This window comes from Hypanus sabinus, chromosome 22, assembly GCF_030144855.1.
Source record: "Hypanus sabinus isolate sHypSab1 chromosome 22, sHypSab1.hap1, whole genome shotgun sequence".
Lineage (NCBI taxonomy): Eukaryota > Metazoa > Chordata > Chondrichthyes > Myliobatiformes > Dasyatidae > Hypanus > Hypanus sabinus.
Genome location: NC_082727.1, coordinates 40,837,900 through 40,855,453, shown reverse-complemented (window position 1 = coordinate 40,855,453; position 17,554 = coordinate 40,837,900). Strand labels below are relative to the sequence as shown.

The following is a 17,554-nucleotide window of genomic DNA, read 5'->3' as shown; positions in this document are numbered from 1 at the left end:
ATCGTCAATTTAACGAGGGTCCAAGCAGACGATGCAATGTTCGACAAGGTTAGTTCTGTACCTTTCAAATTGCTTTGTTCCTTGCAATCTATAGGTTACAATTGGATTACAATTTACAAGAGGATCTACGATTATGTGACAATAAAGGGTTGCAATATCGGTCAATTAACTCGTTCTTAAAACGTGTAAATAATTATCTTAAGAAAAAGACAAGATTATAATATCCAAGTATTGCTGTGTCGTTTTACTCGTCAATTTTTTTCTGCACTGCCTTCAGTCATATACTAGAAACCTAAGTATTGAAATCTCAGAAAAGCAAAATCGAGTTATACTATCCCCATTTTTAGCCCATAGTCTGTAAAGTACTTTTATATTTTGGACGAAGCCAAAGGGTGAAGTGGATGGAAATAGTCCCGCGCAAATCTGTTTAGGAATAACCTCCAAGCGTCAAATGTGTTGGCATATTGGAAAATCGGTTTCTATCTGCGCAGGGTTGTGGTAATACTGGAAATAATGTTTGATGTAAATTTTCTTCCACGTTTAACATATTGCATATGAAATTATGAAACTAAATAAACCATTTTAAAGATCAGTAAATAATGCCTGATTGTTTAAAACATTACTTCTCCATACCTACCAAGTGGTATTTAACACGTTTCTTTGTCAAATTAAGCTTAGTGTTTTCAGGTACCTAGCATAAACTGAACAAATACGAAAAGGAAAAGAAACCTATGGTGTTAAAACTACTTGATTATACACTTCAAGCGATTTCACAACCGATCCTTGCAATACACATTCCCGTGGAGATACTGCCATCTATTAATGCAGAAGTGCGAACGCTGATTTAAAATGTTGATTGGCTTGTGCAAGTCTCCGTCCCTAAACCAATTTGTTAGAGGGTATTTGCTGCATCGCCGTTCAGCGTCCAGAATGTGAATGTTAACCTGATAAAAATCTCCTCGGTGAACAGCAAACAATGTTGATTTGCAGTATTACTTTGAGCCAGCCAGGTTATTTCCCCTACAAGATGGAATGATTAGCTCTAATAAAGAACATGTTCAAACTACTGGCATTGATTCAAAGATAAAAAATAATTTCCAATGTTTTGGGATCATTTTCTGTTGGTCAGTGATGTACTTCGTGCCCCCCCCCCCCAGTTTTAAAAGAAATCCTGGTGAGATCCGTCAAAATTTTAGATCGAACAGGAATACTGAATAGCATCAATTCAAATCCTGGGGACGGCTGCCCACCCTACTTCAAGTAATACCTTTTTTTTGTTCTACATCATTACTTTTATACAATTGCTGCCGCCAACAGCAGGGGTAACCGATACTGGAACACGACCGGGCTCGGTGAGCTGGAAGGCCTTTTATCCTGTTTCTTTAAACGTGAGCCTTAGAGGGAAACACTTGCCGGGTACAAGTTACTAGTGTTCGCATATTAAATAACATAAATAACACTTTCAGGGAATAAGTAGTCGTGGTACTTTGTCGGTCTCTCACGCTATACGTTCTACTCTTGGCTTTATCGATAGATAGCTACACCGCTCGCTCTGGTGGCGTTTACCTGGGACAACACGCTCATCACCCGACTCTCCCATTTGAAAGTGGGACCCCCCACAATGCGGCTGCGCAATAGGAACAGGCGGCGGGTTAGCATATTAACCTCAGAGCGCCGAGCCTGCAGCCAATCACAGGCGAGTATTGAAGGGAAATTGACACATTTCCCTTGGCCCCGCCCACTCCCTTAGAAATCAGTGGCTGGCCTGAGTTTTGATAAGTTTAAGGAAGTCACAGTGGGAATATCCCGGCCGCTCCAGTAGCTCCGACCTCCAGCTAAGGCAACAACAAGCGGAGCTGAAGGAACCCTCCGTCCCAGTGATCACTGGACAACGGCCGCCATGCAATACCAGCACCCCAGCTCCTCCGCCATGAGTGTGAACCTACCGCTTTACGCACCGACCCCGATGCAAGCGGTGCATCCAACCCCATTCTACATCGACGACATTTTGGGGCGCAGTGGAACTCCGCACACGACCCCAGTGACGCCTGGACCGGCTCTGCCCTCCCCAAATTCCTCCTTCACCAGCATAGCTTCTCCGTACCGGACTCCGATCTACGAACCGACTCCAATCCACCCCGCCTTTCACCATCCAGCCCTGACACCGTACGGCAGCGGCGCCTTCTCCGCACCCTTGTACCCCTTTGCCAGGACAGTTAACGACTACACTCATGCATTCCTCAGACAGGACACCCTGGGTAAGAACCTGTTTAGTTTTGATCTTGTTGCGGTACTTCTCATGTAAAATGAAGTTCTCTGAAAGTCTGTGTTGCTTTGGTTAAGTTCCAACTAGTAGGGAAATTTTACAGCAGAAGCGGGTTGTTTGCTATTCCGTTTATACTTGGTGTTGAGAAACCACAGCCATCGAGTAAATTCACTTTACTACTTTAGTTACTCTGAGTTTCGAATATTCAAAGTTGTGGCAATCGAACCCATTTTTTCTTCTACGATTTAAGGAGAAGATGCGATTGAATCCAATTATCAATTTCAGTACAGAGATAATCCCAGTGGTTTCTCGAGTAATAGAATGATTGGTTCAAGTACAAATTTTCAAACCCGATCTCTGCTGCATTGTGCAAATAGTCCCGTGATGTGATTACAATTACAATGTTTTACACTGATGTGAAATATCTTCCTGCCTGGATTAACCACCGCTATCGAGTACCGTTTTAAGGTGATTAATCGAAAATGAAAAGAGCTATATTAGTATTTTGCTACATTACAAAAACATTCTACCAGCAAGCTCCCCAGGGAGAAGTAGATTGTCAGAAATCTTCGCCGTACCTAAAATGTTTGACTTGCTTTTCAAGTTATTGTAAGTCTTAACTTTAAATAGTATTTCAAATAATTAAGTGCATAAGCTCATTAATGCAGAGCGGGTCTGTTTTTAAAAGAAAAATCCTTTCGCTGATGGCTGCCTCTCTCTGTTGAAGTTGCACCTTGAAATAGTTCAACAGCCTGTACTGCGAAAGGCTGACCTTTTTTCCGTTCATACAGGAAATCTTGAGTTCTCGATAGGAGTAAATCTGGTTACAGAGCTGTTAAATGTTTTCCTCTCAGTCAGAAGCAGACTCTTCCCCGGGAGTCGTGCACATTGCTGATTATTTTATCGACATCCTCAATACAGACATATACAGGAAACACTCGAGTTCTGATAGCCGGGATACGTTTTTCTGATATTGTTCATTTCCTCTGTGCGGGATATGACTTTATGGCAGCTAAAATAACCAGTTGCTTCCTATTTTTGTGGCAGTTTGGTAGCAATTGAAGTGGAGACTGACGCAAGCGAAAATCGCGGAAAATAACAGCTCAGTTGAATTTTAGGAAGATTTATTTAGTTGTAGTTTGAATCTTGCCGAAGTCAATCTATTGAACGTGCGTAAGATTAGCACTCCAGTTGTGTTATTAGTAAAGTGAACTATACTCCGCCTTTAATGTGCAATTTCGGAATTACTTATATGAATGCAAAAAATAATTTGAAGTTAACTGAAAAGTTTGCTATGTTACAACGCTGTCAATATTATATTCAATTAGATAGGTAACCGGTCTTTACACAAAATCTTTTAAAGCACTTCATGTTTACAAAAATGAACTGCTACATTGAAATCGTAAGTAGCCTATCTCGGCTTCCTTAACTCATTTATGTCTAGAAGCAGAAGGAAATAACAGCCCTTTAACAAGATAGACCAACAGGAAACAGATTGACGGAAATGTTGCCATGGTCCTGAGTTGGTAAGTTTCACACAAGCCTCTGGGCTTGTATGAAATCAATGTTGCATTGTGAGACAGAAAGAGAGACCCCGCTCTGTTTTTCGGGTCCTTGTCCAAACTTGCTGAGTAGTTTTTATGATGACAGCAAAATTAACTAGGGACAATTATAACATTGTCTAATTGGAAAACAGATCAAGTTCCGCTCAGTGGATATACAATCCTTTTCAACTTGATTAAAATAATCAAAGGTTTTAAAATGTAGATCTTCTATTTAATATTGCAAATATAAACACCCTGATTTTATGATTATGAACTGCCGAAATATAATTCAAATACAATTTTAATCCATTGATATAATTATAACTATGTGATCTAAGTTATTCATTCCTATTGTCTGATTTTTCTAACAGGAAAACCGTTGATATGGAGCCATTTTATTCAAAGGCCGCCGCACAAAAGAAAAGGAGGACAAGTTCGATTCTCGAACGACCAGACCATTGAACTAGAAAAGAAATTTGAGACTCAGAAGTATCTATCGCCACCTGAACGCAAAAGACTCGCAAAAATGTTGCAACTCAGTGAGCGGCAGGTAAATGAAAACTATATGGCGAATAATTGAAGGAACAATGTTTAAGTAACCTCCGTCCCATAGACAGATACAATTACAACCAGAGTTCACAGTCTTTCTGACAATATACTGTAAATGTTGTGATAATGGATATCTCATGACTTTAGATTTATATTTTTACAATTTAAGATACGATTTAGAAATTTCAAGCGGAGGCAAAATAAACTAATTTAGAAGTTTCTGTAGTTATAATATAATTTTAATGTATCATTTAATGTTTCAGGATTTTTCCAGCTTTTGTTTATATGTCCGTACCTCATTTTCTCAGCGCTTCAATTGATAAATATTGATAAATATCACATTGAATTTTTTTTTCGTTCTGGCGTTTGCAATAACTCTGGGCAGAAAGACGGTTCTTAAAAATGATATAAAATACTTCCCACTTTATGGACCGCAAAGCCGGTGGTTGCATTAGATTTTGAGCAAATATTCCCATCAGAAATCTTGACGAGGTTATTACTGAATCTGAGAGTGATTTGTTTCCCCCCTCCCCTCGCAGGTGAAGACTTGGTTTCAGAATCGCAGAGCTAAATGGCGGCGATTGAAGCAGGTAGGGAGATTTTGCTCCCATCTAATCTTTGTGGCCCGAGGTCCCTGTTGTTATGGTAATGATATACAAATGAGGGATTTTAAATACCAGAGCCTATTACATTTTGTGTGCGAAAACAACTTGAAACGTTCTTTAATCACTTTTACCTTGATTGGAAAGACAATAGTCAGTTGGAATTCGGGTTAGCCCGCGGAGTTCAAGAAAAGCTGCTAATGTAGTTCTGATATCAATGATTTTGGTTGATTCGTTTCCCTCCCCTTTTGGAATCTTTTAATTTTTCAACTATTCCATATTGCTTGTGCAATTAATACTTGTCGATCAATCGCCGTATTATCCACGCAATTCAATGAAAAATTATAGCTCCCTCGCTGGGCGATTATATAAGTAAACGAATTTTTGAACTATTGGCACACAGTACATAATAGACCTGGTAAATTGTATTTTCAGCAGTATGATCTGCTGGAGGAGTTCTGGGCAGAGCAGCGTTGGCGGGAGAAAATAAATCATTGCATCGGGGTTCCTGCTCGACCCGCTGAGTTCCTCCAGCAGTTTGCGTGTTGCTCCGGATTCTAGCCTCTGCAGTCTCTTAACCTTAAATATGCATTAGTTTTCAGAATAGCTTCTTTTCCGCCATCTAGTTTCTGAAAGGTTATTCGTCTTTTGCGCTATATACTAATTCTTGTAACTTACACTGATGTTGATGTCACGCACTGTACTGTTACAGCAAAACAACGAATTTCACGAGATGTCAGTGATGATAAACCTGATTCTGCGTTAGAAATTATGCCCCCCCCCACCACACTAACGATTTAATCTGGACCCTCTGAGTAACAGCTCATGCAGATACAGGGGCTGTCGTTTCGGAAAATTAATCATTGAATTTCTAGTTTAATGTGTTCGTTACAATATTTTAATTCAATTGTTTCCCCCTTATTAGCGACCTTGTATTATTTTAGTCTAGTTTGGAAGAAAGACCGATCAAAGTGCCTGCTCATTAAATGAGTATTTGTCAGTTCTCTCTGTAAGCAAGTTTGCCACACAATCCTTTTTCTGAGGTCATAACATTTCAAAACGTCTTTAAATTTGGTTTTTTTCAAAGAATCTAGGTGGTGAAACATGGAAAGATAGAAAACCTACAGCACAATACAGGCCCTTCGGCCTACTGGCTAGCCAGCGAATTCTCATTAAAGTTGTTGGATTTAAATTATAGATTTAAACGAAATTGGGTGCACTTAAGGAGGAGTGAATAATGCTTTCAACTCAACATATGCTTTCTTCACAAAGCAGACCACAGTTCCAGCAAATTCCCCGTGTGTTTTTCGAAGAGTAATGCTAAGAGTACTTAAAATGATAAACCACGAGCTTTCAGCCACAGAATTACAGCATGTTCCTGCTGCGGACTGTCTGCGGCTGCAAACTCGTGGTCTTGCATCTCTCTCTCCTGCTATTTTCGAGGTGATAATAGGAAAGGGTGTTTTTTTTTCATTTAAACAGGAAAATCCTCAAGGAAGCAAAAGAGAAGAATCAGACAATTCGGACCAGTCCGGCGAAAGCCAATGTGAGAAGAGCCGGGAAAGGCGCTTGAGTCTCGATCAGAATAAAGCAGTTATACTAAACGGGTCACACTGCCCGACACCCCCATCATTTCGGCAAAATGAATCGGAAGTGTCAGACGACAGTGAAGAAGAGGTGGATATCGATGACGATAGGAGTACTTATTCTGCAAATGCACAATAAAGCATATAGGGACTTAACTCGGTTGGAGAATGGAAGGATAGCGGTTTATCCTTGCACTTTACTGGGAACCGGACTGGTAGGTAGGATCTATTTCTAAAACCACAAGAATGTAAAAGGTGCGATGCCCAGAACCTTTCGATGAATGGCCCAATATAGTATCGGCCTTTAATCGCAATTGAATGAAGGGTTGTGTTTAACTCAAAATAGCACGCTGTTATATTTGTGTACAGGACATAATTTTTGAAATTAGAATATTTTAATACTTGTGTATAGAACGTGCTTTTGTCGTAATATTTCATTTTATAAGAAATTTGTGAGAATACACGAAGAGTCGGGTAATTTATACAACCACACAAGGCTATGCATCCTTGTATACTACTGGTAGCTTTCAGTACATCTTCGTCTGTGGTTATATACCTCATATCCCCAAAGTATTGTATAGATTATGATGTAAATACATGTTTGGTTGAAAGGCTCTCTTTAATAAATGCAGAAAGTAACACAAAAAATTTAACAAGTCAAATGTGTACTTTATTATCTCAAATATACATACTTACTACCGGTGTTCAACATTTCATCTTGTGCTGCTTATACCGTACATAAATCTATAATGAATATTATGTCTTTATATTAGGTCATGCATTCTGGCACGATTCTGGATGCATTTTTGTATCCAGAGATGTACAAAGACATCCCTCAACACAAGAGAGAGAGACACACACAGACCCAGCTGTTAAATGTACTGCAGTGGGAAACGGGTACTGAAGCATAAATTTATGAACACACACACACACACACACACACACACACACACACACACACACACACACACACACACACACACACACACACACACACACACACACACACACACACACACACACACACACCTTTAGGAAGGACCTCTAACACTTAATTAAGCTGATGAAAATCAACTATATTTTACCAATTAGTGCAATGAGGTTTTGTTGTTGGCATCAGAGTTTGAAAATTTTTGACTAATGTATATCTTCAATAAAACAGGAGGCTTATGGTGGAAAGGAATGCATTGTGTTAATTGTAACAAGGTAACATCATTGATAATTTTTCTCTAACTGGGATACCTAGACTAGTGTTTCCAGAAATACCCATTTGTTTTCAGTATATAGCTCATTTTCACAAAGAATTATGTTGATTAGGATTCTTTTGAACATTACACAGTCTGTGTTTTGGTTTGGCCAATATGAATGTCAGAGTTTGCTTAAAAATGGTCATTGTAAGTTATATTTCAAGCAGACATTTTGTAAAGCAGTTAAAGGCATTTTAAAAACTTTCTGTTTCCAAATTTTGATTAGCAATATTTAGTCCAAGTGCCCCGACATCAAGGGAAAAAATTACTCATTTCCCCAGCTGAAAGAGAATCCAAATAGAGTAGAAAAAAAACATTGTGCTAGTATTAATGTTGTCATCAGCAAAACATCAGTCTCTATAAAATTAATTCTTCCTAACACAAAAAATTATCTTTTTTGTTTGAATTATTTAAATCAAAGACAGCTTCCATTCAATTTGAGTCATGTGCTAGGTCCTCTGAACATATATTAAAGTATGTATTTCTTTATTAGAATTTAGTTTGCTACTTTTTACTGACTGCCATCCTCCAATATCTTTCTACCAAAGGCCAGTTGGGTTAGACTTCAATTTCCTTGTTCTGTTCTTATTTATCCAGTCACAAACCTTCCTTTCCCTCTCTTGGTCCTTCATCTCTGTCACTTGTCAATGATCTAACATTGGCTCCTCCCCTGTTTCTCATCTCCCTGGGTTAAATCATCCAAAAGCACACTACCTTGACATCCAACTCTACTTTCTCATTACCTCTCCCAATCCTTCCACAGTGCTTAAATCATAACATGTCTCTTTAACATCCAGCTCTGCATAGGTAAAAATCCCTGCAAGTATATATTGGAACAATCAAAATCATTGTCCTCTGTCCCTGCTACAAATTCCATTCTCTAATTTTTTTTCCTTTCCTGCCTCAGGCTGCTAACAACCTACGTAGTTAATTATGTATAGTGAACATATATCTGTACCCTCACTAGTATGCAACCTCGAGTGTAATCCTCACAACTCATTTATTCCCTTGAATCTACTTTCTTGCCTCAGATCTTGATTACTCAAATGTACTCCCACCAAGCTTCTCAACTTTCTAGGATCTGGTCAAGGCTGGGACTGTGGGCATTGCCTCATAATGCAAGGGTGTCCCTTTGGAATTTATTTAGCCAGATGGTTGTGAATATGTGGAAATTATTACCACATATGGCTATGGGTGCAGTTATAGTGAAAGTTGATAGGTTCTTGATTAGTAAAGGTGTCACAGGGGAGAAGGCAGGAGAATGGCTGGCCATTAAAAGGAAAGGGAAAATAAATTAGCCATGATTGAGTGGTGGAGAAAACTCCATGGCTGGATGGGCACATCCTGCTCTTACCTTGTATGGGCTTTCATTTAATATATACCGTTGCTCTAACCTGTCTTTCTCACTTGTCACAGAATTATTTGCTGACTAATATTAGCTTCTGGTCAAGCAGCATCTTCATTGCTGATTTTATTCCCAACAATCCTTTCTTCCCCACCCCAGTGAACTTTCTGAGATGCTTGCAGACCTGCATTTCCATGTTTTAGCTGCTGTGATTTGTAGCCATTGCTTTGCTTTAGACATTCCTTGCAATTCTTTGCTCTCTATCTCCCCTTCTGAAGATAATTTAAACCTGTCACTTTAATAAGCTTTTGACCATCTGTTATAATAACATAGTTTGGTTAATAATGATTTCATTAATAGATTTTGTTGTAATTCTTTCTGTTAAACTGTTTCTATTTTACAGATAAGTATTTGACATTATGTGTGCAGAGGAAATTTTAATGTATAAAACAAATGTCTGGAAATACTTGGCAGGTCAGATAGTGGCTGAGGAGAGAGAAACAATGTTTCATCAGCCTTTCTATAGCAATAGTAATATTGAAGTTGAAATGTTTTGTGAGTCTATTTTGCAAACAAATTAATTTGCAGCTAGAATGGCCACTTAGTCTTACTTGACAGGTGAGGATGGGAAGGAACAAGAATTGTTGCCTATGGTATAAGATACCAGAGAAGAGAAATTTATGCTCAAGCTGCACTATCCAACAATCAGAAGGGGACTCTCTGTAGCGGCTTGACCTGCAATCAAACACTAGGTTGCCTACTGCAATAAATATCTGAACATTTTTGCTTACTTGTAAAAAGACAGCAAAAGCACGAATGAATCTTTACAAGTGGTAGACATGCTGTAGCAGCAAACTCAATACCATTTTCATGCATATAAAAGCAATATGAGAGTGTTTTGTAGGATTCAATAAAGTCAAAGTCTCAGACTGATTGGACTCTCCCTTGTGCTCTTAACTACAAAACATCATAAATCATGAGGTATTGTCAGTTACTCCTATCACAATAGTCATGGATGGTTCACTTCTGCCTGCTTTGACAGTGGCTGAGTCCTTTATTTGCGCACTTATTTTTTTTAAGAAAACCTGGAACATAAGTTCATGTATATCTGGGGGGGGGGGGCAGGGGAAGAATGCTAGCTTACTGCCTGTTTGCCATACATGCATCTGCTTAACAGGAGTATGGTGAAGTCTGCATTATCTCAGGACTCAGTTAGTTCCACAGATGCCAGCTGACCTGTAAATTTCTCAACTGTGATGAACATCAGATCCAAAACACCCAAATCCATGCTAGCCAGACTGCCAAACATCATCGTAACTTGTTTTATGCTCACAGCTTTTCTATGGAACTGGCCTGCACAGCTGGCAGGAGAGCAGTGTAAATCGAAAAGCATCAAGAACTTATTGTAACAACAACAACACACACAAAATGCTGGTGGAACACAGCAGGCCAGGCGTCATCTATAGGGAGAAGTGTAATGTTTGGGAAAATCTGACAGTGAATCTAGAATGACTCCTTACCAATAGCAATTCAGACTATGATCCTCCTGTTTGCCCCATCCACCAAACTACACACACACAGTCTGCTCCACAACTGCAGAACTCATTTTGCCTCAGTTTTCAGTTTATTTAGATGATACAGGAAAGTTCACCAAGCAGTGCAATTGAAATACCAGCTCACTATACTGCTCTGTAATTCTGACTTGCTGTTGACTTTTACCCTTGGTTGTCTTGACCAATGTGAAGTACCTACAAGGGTTCTCTCAATGTTTGGAGGATATGTGACAAATATTCTATCTCCTGAGATGGTGAGAGTGAAGTTGTAACTGCCAGTATTAGTGTGAACTATCTTAGCACAAGTGCTCTTTTTGGATAGCTGGCTTGCCTGCAAATGTGGGTGAAGCATAGAATTTCTGTTGTCCAGAGAATTGATAACATAATTCAAACACCAGTTAGCCACATCCATTGCTATTAATAACTGATCAATGCTTTTTAAAGTATGTCTTTTCCCATTCCAAATCCGTTGAAAATCTGACTTCTGGATATCTAGCGGCAGAAGATGTGTTTAAAAAAACATTGAGCAGTTCTTCCTTGAATACAGATCTCTGGTTGGCTAAGATCAATAGGATGGTGATGTACAGTGGCCAGGAAAGGAATGAGATTTCTTCAAGCACAGTAGGTCAGTCACAAATAAGATATACTTCATCAACAAATACATCAACCAGAAGAAACAGGGGAGTGTTATGAGAATGGAGATTGTGATGCAGCAAGTGCTGGTACGTATGGAGTAGAGGTCTCTAATAGATGGATAACCAGACCAATGGCTCTCAGTAGCTCTCCTAGCCTAGCTGGATTTGGTACCTTGCACCCTGAAGCCTTCAAGGAAGTGGCTGTAGAAATAGTGAATGCATTGTTTGTAATACATAAAAAATCCATGGATTATGAAGATTGGAATCCAGTAATCTCATGGCAGTATTGAAGAAAAGAAGGTATAAAGCAGGAAACTATAGGACCATTAGCCTAACTTCTGTTATTGGGAAAATGTTGCAATCCATTTTTAGTTTTTATGCATTAAATGTGGTTGAACACAACCAAAATGATCAATGCAAAAGCTTAAGAGATGGTGTCACTCTACTTACAGTTCTTTGGTTACTGGTAACCTCAGAGTTCCTGTTTCTACTCTTTGTACAAAATGTGACTAGCTTTACGTACCTGTTATCATTTGACGATAGAGCAGTGACAAATAGGACTTTGCCATTTCCAACTTGCCACCTCATGGGAGAAGTTAGTTATTGTGACCTATTTCTTTAAAAAAAACCTGGTAATTCCAGGTAATTCACTTGTAATCTCTGCCTCCTCCAACATGAAGTACGTACACACACACACACACACACACACACACACACACACACACACACACACACACACACACACACACACACACACACACAGTTATTCCTGGAACATTTTTGAAGGAGTAGCAAATTGCTCATTGTCATCTTTTATGACTAATTGTGCTTCCCTGTAACTGATGATTGTCGTGAGACCACACATTGAAATTACCCTTTTTGGAAAATATGTTTTTAATATGTGCAAACAGCAAAGTACATTCTTGTATTTCATTTTTCATAAAATGGGAATTAGAGAGATTTGCTGGCTGCAGAACACTTTGGTTACATTTATATATAATATATTTGCAGGAGTTCAGCGGTGATATTTGTTCATAATCTACTAGTGCTTGAAACAAATAAGCAAACATAAACTGCAACTACTGGAAATCTTAAAATGAAGGAAATATTGATATTGATTGAACTGAAATGCAAACTCTTGGTTCTGTCTCCACAGACCCTGTCTGATTTTCACAAAGTCCAGTTTTCTTTGCACTTTGGGTGTAATTTTTAAATGGACACAAACAAATACTCATGGTTCATGAATTAAAAGATTGAAACACATCAAGTTATAAAAGAGTTTGAATCTGCCAGTGCAGAGATAGCTATGACCGTCAATATCTATTTATTTAAGTTACGCCCTTGTTTCCAGCAATCTGTATCGATCAGACGTCAATGGATCAATCGACTTAGTAAAAACAAAAATGTTTAGCATTCATTGAAGATAATTAATAATATAGCCCTTTCATTTCTTACTTTTGTTAACATCCTCGGCGTGTGTTCTGTCTCTGTTTTCGCAAGTATTTTAGTTTCGCTTGAAATTTGAATGTTCAGCATCACTGCAGGAAAAAAAGTAAGTAATGCCCAGTTAAGAACTTTACAGACTCCTCGCTCGGTTAGAAAAGGTACTTCAATTTTTACCAGCTTTGCTTTAACAAAATACTGCCGCAAAGTTTAACAATACAGCAATAACGGCATTATGCGCTAAAACGGGCTGCACCATAACGAGGACAGCTTCTCAAAATCAACTTAAAGCAGACATTTATTGAGGCTGTGGCTGGCAAGAATAAACCTGTTATTTTTTTAAAAATAGTTTCACAGTATAAGAAATATTTTGTGTATTAATATAAATTCAGCGCAGCACGAGACACCATCTACAGAAGTATTTTTTACTCAGTACGAATAAGATACCCACTAATATTCGATAGTGTGAGCTACTGATTAATTTACATAACATTACAATCGGTAGATAAGAATATATACAAAGAACGACTTGTAATAGCGATGGTGTGTACAGCAGAGCGGACAAATGCCAATATATTCGTGCAAAATGCAAAATGCGAATTCGTGCGAATTCAACAGAATCACCGTCACGGGTAGTCCTAAACAGTAGCATCTTTTCATTCTTCTGTATGCTGTTACCTAATATAAATTTGAAAAAAAAATGGAGGTTGTCCATTTTTTACTTAAGGGAAATGGTTCGGTACGGCTAGGAGAAATTATCTGGTTCCGACAGTAGACGAAAATTGAACAATTTAGGAAATGGATTTGGAAAGGAATAAGCAATACATTAAAACAGAGAAAACGGAAAGCCTGGCAATGCAAGGATTTGGGTTGCGCTGTCAACGGAGTGTATCCTAACACTTGACATTATTAAATAGGATTGTTTAAATAAGAGATAGCGCCATTGGCCATTTATCACTGGAGTAATATATAAATCGCTTTATATATTCTGTAGGCAAATATATCAACAATTAATTGATGTCTTTTACTGTAACGCTACCGAAACCTGCAATTTTTTGTGGAATTGAAATTATGCACCCAAAACGGTGTCCCACACAGTAAATGGCTGCTTTATATTTTCTTAAATGTCTCTGTAAATATGCAGTGCCTGAAAATGAAACAAAAATACACCATGTTCGACGTCTGAAACAGAAACTAACCTATAAACCTTGAAACACTCAGCGGGTCAGGGTATACCCGCCGAGAAGTATGGGGGAAGTTAATGAGTCCGATTGGTGATTTGTTTTTTTCCATTTATCATCACACAGTTGTATAGAGTCAAGCCAGTCTGCCGATGTTTGTTGTTTTCATTGCATCAGAAACATGTTTATATTCTGCTAATCGAACTTTATCTCTCTCTCTTTCGCTGAAATAAATTGGAATCTTGGTTTCGGAGGTGCGGGGGGGGGTGGGTGGACAATCATATTTAGAAATTGGATGCAAAATCCAGAAATCATCCCGAATTTTGCAGGATGGGGAAGCAGAGGGAAATTAAAGTGTAAATGTCAATTGGGAGCTTGGTGCTTTGGTGAAATCTTTTAATTTCTCGCAGCTTGTTGATAGATGCAGCGTTGGCTAAAACAACTTCAGCGGTTGTACAAAGCTGTGCTGAATAGGTTTAGAGTACTGTTATCGACCCGCGCCGTTGCCCTCACTGTCATCGAACTTGAACAATTGCACTTCTATTAACTATTCAGTCGATCTGATTACATTCTGAGAAACAAGAGTGATCTAACTGGAGAGATATGTTAGTTCAATCCTTTACAAAACAGATTGTTCCATGTATTAACGTTTTCGATTGCTGTTAGACTGCGATGTTTTGGAAAGATTAGAATAAATACAAGCAAGTACACCGCTGATGGTTAAAAATTAATAGAATTACATATGTTATCTAATACAAAATGTTAGATTACTGATTAGCAGTGAGTTGTTGGACTTCATAATGCCCATTACTAAAGTTGCGCCTGACGCTCTTGTGTGCAGACACAGGGAACTGTTTGTTTAAATGGTATCCTTGAAAAGAGCTATGTTCATTAGCTATGAAAGCGCAACGGAAGAATAATCATTCTAAAACAAAAATCAATACACTACAATGCCGAGGTTTATGATTTTCAGCGAGGGTAAGTAAACTCCTTTAAAGACACAAAGATGGGCAGACTGATGATACATAGAAATTAAGTTATAGAAACTGGAATTAAAGGATATTAATGATACACATGAACCTCATCTGGCTTACGTACCACAAAATCTATTCTCATTAATCCTGAATGGTCAAAAGTGAAAATTGTCCATTTTTTGCTTAAGGGTTGCGAAATATTTCTCGGAGCTAGGGGGAAAATATCTGGTTGCGACAATGGACGAAAATGCCTTTGCTAACCGCTATGGTGATCCATCGGCTGTATACAGAAGATCTACATCCACATTATACCTATCCCATTTATTGCTGCTGGTAAGTTTGGTCATTTCCCAATTGGATTTGCTAAACATCTCCTTAGCTCCTTAGATCTACCTATTCGGTTTCCGGCTAAAATGTCAATTTCTAATTAATGTCAGCCTTCCTTTCCCACGTCTATTTCAATAATTTCTTTGTTTTCTAAGAGCAAGTAGATTTAGTTTTGTTCATATTTCTTCTCCAAGATTGATCATTAAGGTTAAAACCACTTAATTTCCTTAGTTGTATTTGCTATTTGCATCACCAGATATGTCAGATCTTCCGAAGTGTATTCCATAGGAACAAAGCATACAGGTACCTCCTGTATCTAATAAAGTGGCTAGTGAGTGAGTGATTTGGTTTCTGCTGCTCCAGCCCATCCACTTAAAGGTTGGACACGCTGTGCATTCAGAGATGCTCTTCCGCACGCCGCTGTTACTTGAGTTACTGTTCCCTTCCTGTCAGCATGAACCAGTCTGGCCATTCTCCTCTGACCTCTCTCATTAACAAGGGATTCTCGCACGCAGAAATACCACACACTGGATTCTTTCCCCCCACAGCATTCTCTGTAAATGTTAGAGACTGTTGTGCTTGAAAATCCCAGCAGTTTCTGAGATACGCAAACCAGCCTGTATGACCCTAACAACCATTCCACCGTCATTGCCACTTAGATCACGTTTCTTCCCCACTCTTATGTTGATTTAAACGGCAACTGAACCTCTTGACCATGTCTGCATGCCCTTATATATTGAGTTGCTCCCACATGATTGACTGATTAGTTACTTGCATTAATCAGCAGGTATATAGGTGTACCTACTAAAGTGGCCACTGTGTGTATCAATTTATCAATTAGGAAACAAGTAGACAGTTTGACTCAAGCTTCTTCTATCAGTTCATAAGATCATGGCTGATCTCACTGGAATTTCCGTTCCTTACTTCTATCTTCTTGTGGTAACCTCTGTAGTCTTTTACCTTTAGCTCATTGGTTCTAACGATATTCTTCCTGTTTTCCTTTTGATCCTACAAAAAGTAGTGGATATGGTCCAGTCCATCACAGGGAAAGCTTTCCCCACATTGAGCACATCTACACAGAGCGCTGTTGCAGGAAAGCAGCATCCATTGTCAAGGACCACAACAGCGAGGCCATGCTCTCTTCTCGCTGCTGCCATCAGGAAGGTGCTACAGAAGCCTCAGGACCCACACCACGTTCAGCAACAGTTTATCCCTCAACCATCAGACCTTTGAGCCAGAGGCGATAACTTCACTCAACTTCACTTGTCCCATTAATGAACTGTTCCCACAGCCTATGCACTCGCTTTCAAGGACTCCCCATCATTGCTTCAGTTATTATTTTTTATTATTCTTTTGCATTTGCAGAGTTTGTCCTTTTCTGCATATTGGCTGTTTGTCCACTCTGTTGGGCGCTGTCTTTCATTGATTGTATTATGGTTCTTGGATTTGCTGAGTATGCCCGCAAGAAAGCGAATCTCAGGGTTGAGTATGGTGACACATATTTACTTTAAACTTTGATGTTAGTACCTGTGTTGTCTTTTCAGCCTCTCGTTCAGTCTAGGTAATATTCCTGGAGATTCACTCATGTTCATGTTATCCCTATGAAAGATGTATTTTTGCACTAAAGTTCATTATTTACTAAAATCATGGAAGTTTCCTTTAACTGTCAACATATATGTAAATGTTTGACTTTATCCAAGACCACCAGAATGGTTTTTGTCATTCATCCTCCACTACCTTGCCTATATTATATAATTTTATGACTCTGCTCTTTATTTCTAGTGAATTATCTCACATTTATTGCATCTCACATTTCATTTGACAGCGAGATTTTCAAACATATTTGTATTCATATTTGTATGGCCTTTCACCAATGACAATGATGCCCTTTGGAAGTTCATTCCAAACATTTTATTGTCATTGCAGTTTCAAGTTCACCCTATAAATCTAGCTGTTTGTCATTCCTTCACAAAATGAATAGGTTCAGATTACATATACTTAATTCATTATCTTTGGTTTTCATACATACAATTGCTAAATCACTAACTACTGCATTCTATTATTCTTGATAGGTGAATCTAATTTCTTTCAATTGTTCAAAAGTGCCTCTTCCTGATTACTGATGCATAAATCTTCTATTGTTGATGGCTCAATCTAGTTCTGCCACAGTTTATTGGCTTTCTTGAACACATTATCTCCTCTGACCTCAAATGAAACTCTCATGCATACCCAATTGCTCCTTTTTGTTCATAAATCTTAATTTCTACTTTTGTGTCAAGCATTTACTTTCAGCATCTATAAC

The 17,554-nt window shown here is 38.6% G+C and overlaps 1 protein-coding gene across 1 annotated transcript; it reads left to right on the top strand.

Moving 5' to 3' along the window:
• The first annotated feature begins 1,782 nt into the window (after nt 1-1,782).
• On the top strand, nt 1,783-7,181 carry hhex (hematopoietically expressed homeobox). The gene is made up of 4 exons (XM_059948058.1): nt 1,783-2,258; nt 4,182-4,360; nt 4,899-4,949; nt 6,444-7,181. Exons 1-4 carry the CDS (start codon nt 1,901-1,903, stop codon nt 6,684-6,686), a joined length of 831 nt encoding a protein of 276 aa, XP_059804041.1. The 5' UTR covers nt 1,783-1,900; the 3' UTR covers nt 6,687-7,181.
• The last annotated feature ends 10,373 nt before the right edge of the window (nt 7,182-17,554 follow it).

Excerpts from the sequence above, each read along its gene's own strand:
- hhex (XM_059948058.1), top strand. The coding sequence starts at position 1,901 with ATGCAATACCAGCACCCCAGCTCCTCCGCCATGAGTGTGAACCTACCG. Across the intron at positions 2,259-4,181 it reads CCTCAGACAGGACACCCTGG|GAAAACCGTTGATATGGAGC; the intron begins GTAAGAACCTGT and ends TTTTTCTAACAG. Across the intron at positions 4,361-4,898 it reads TGCAACTCAGTGAGCGGCAG|GTGAAGACTTGGTTTCAGAA; the intron begins GTAAATGAAAAC and ends CTCCCCTCGCAG.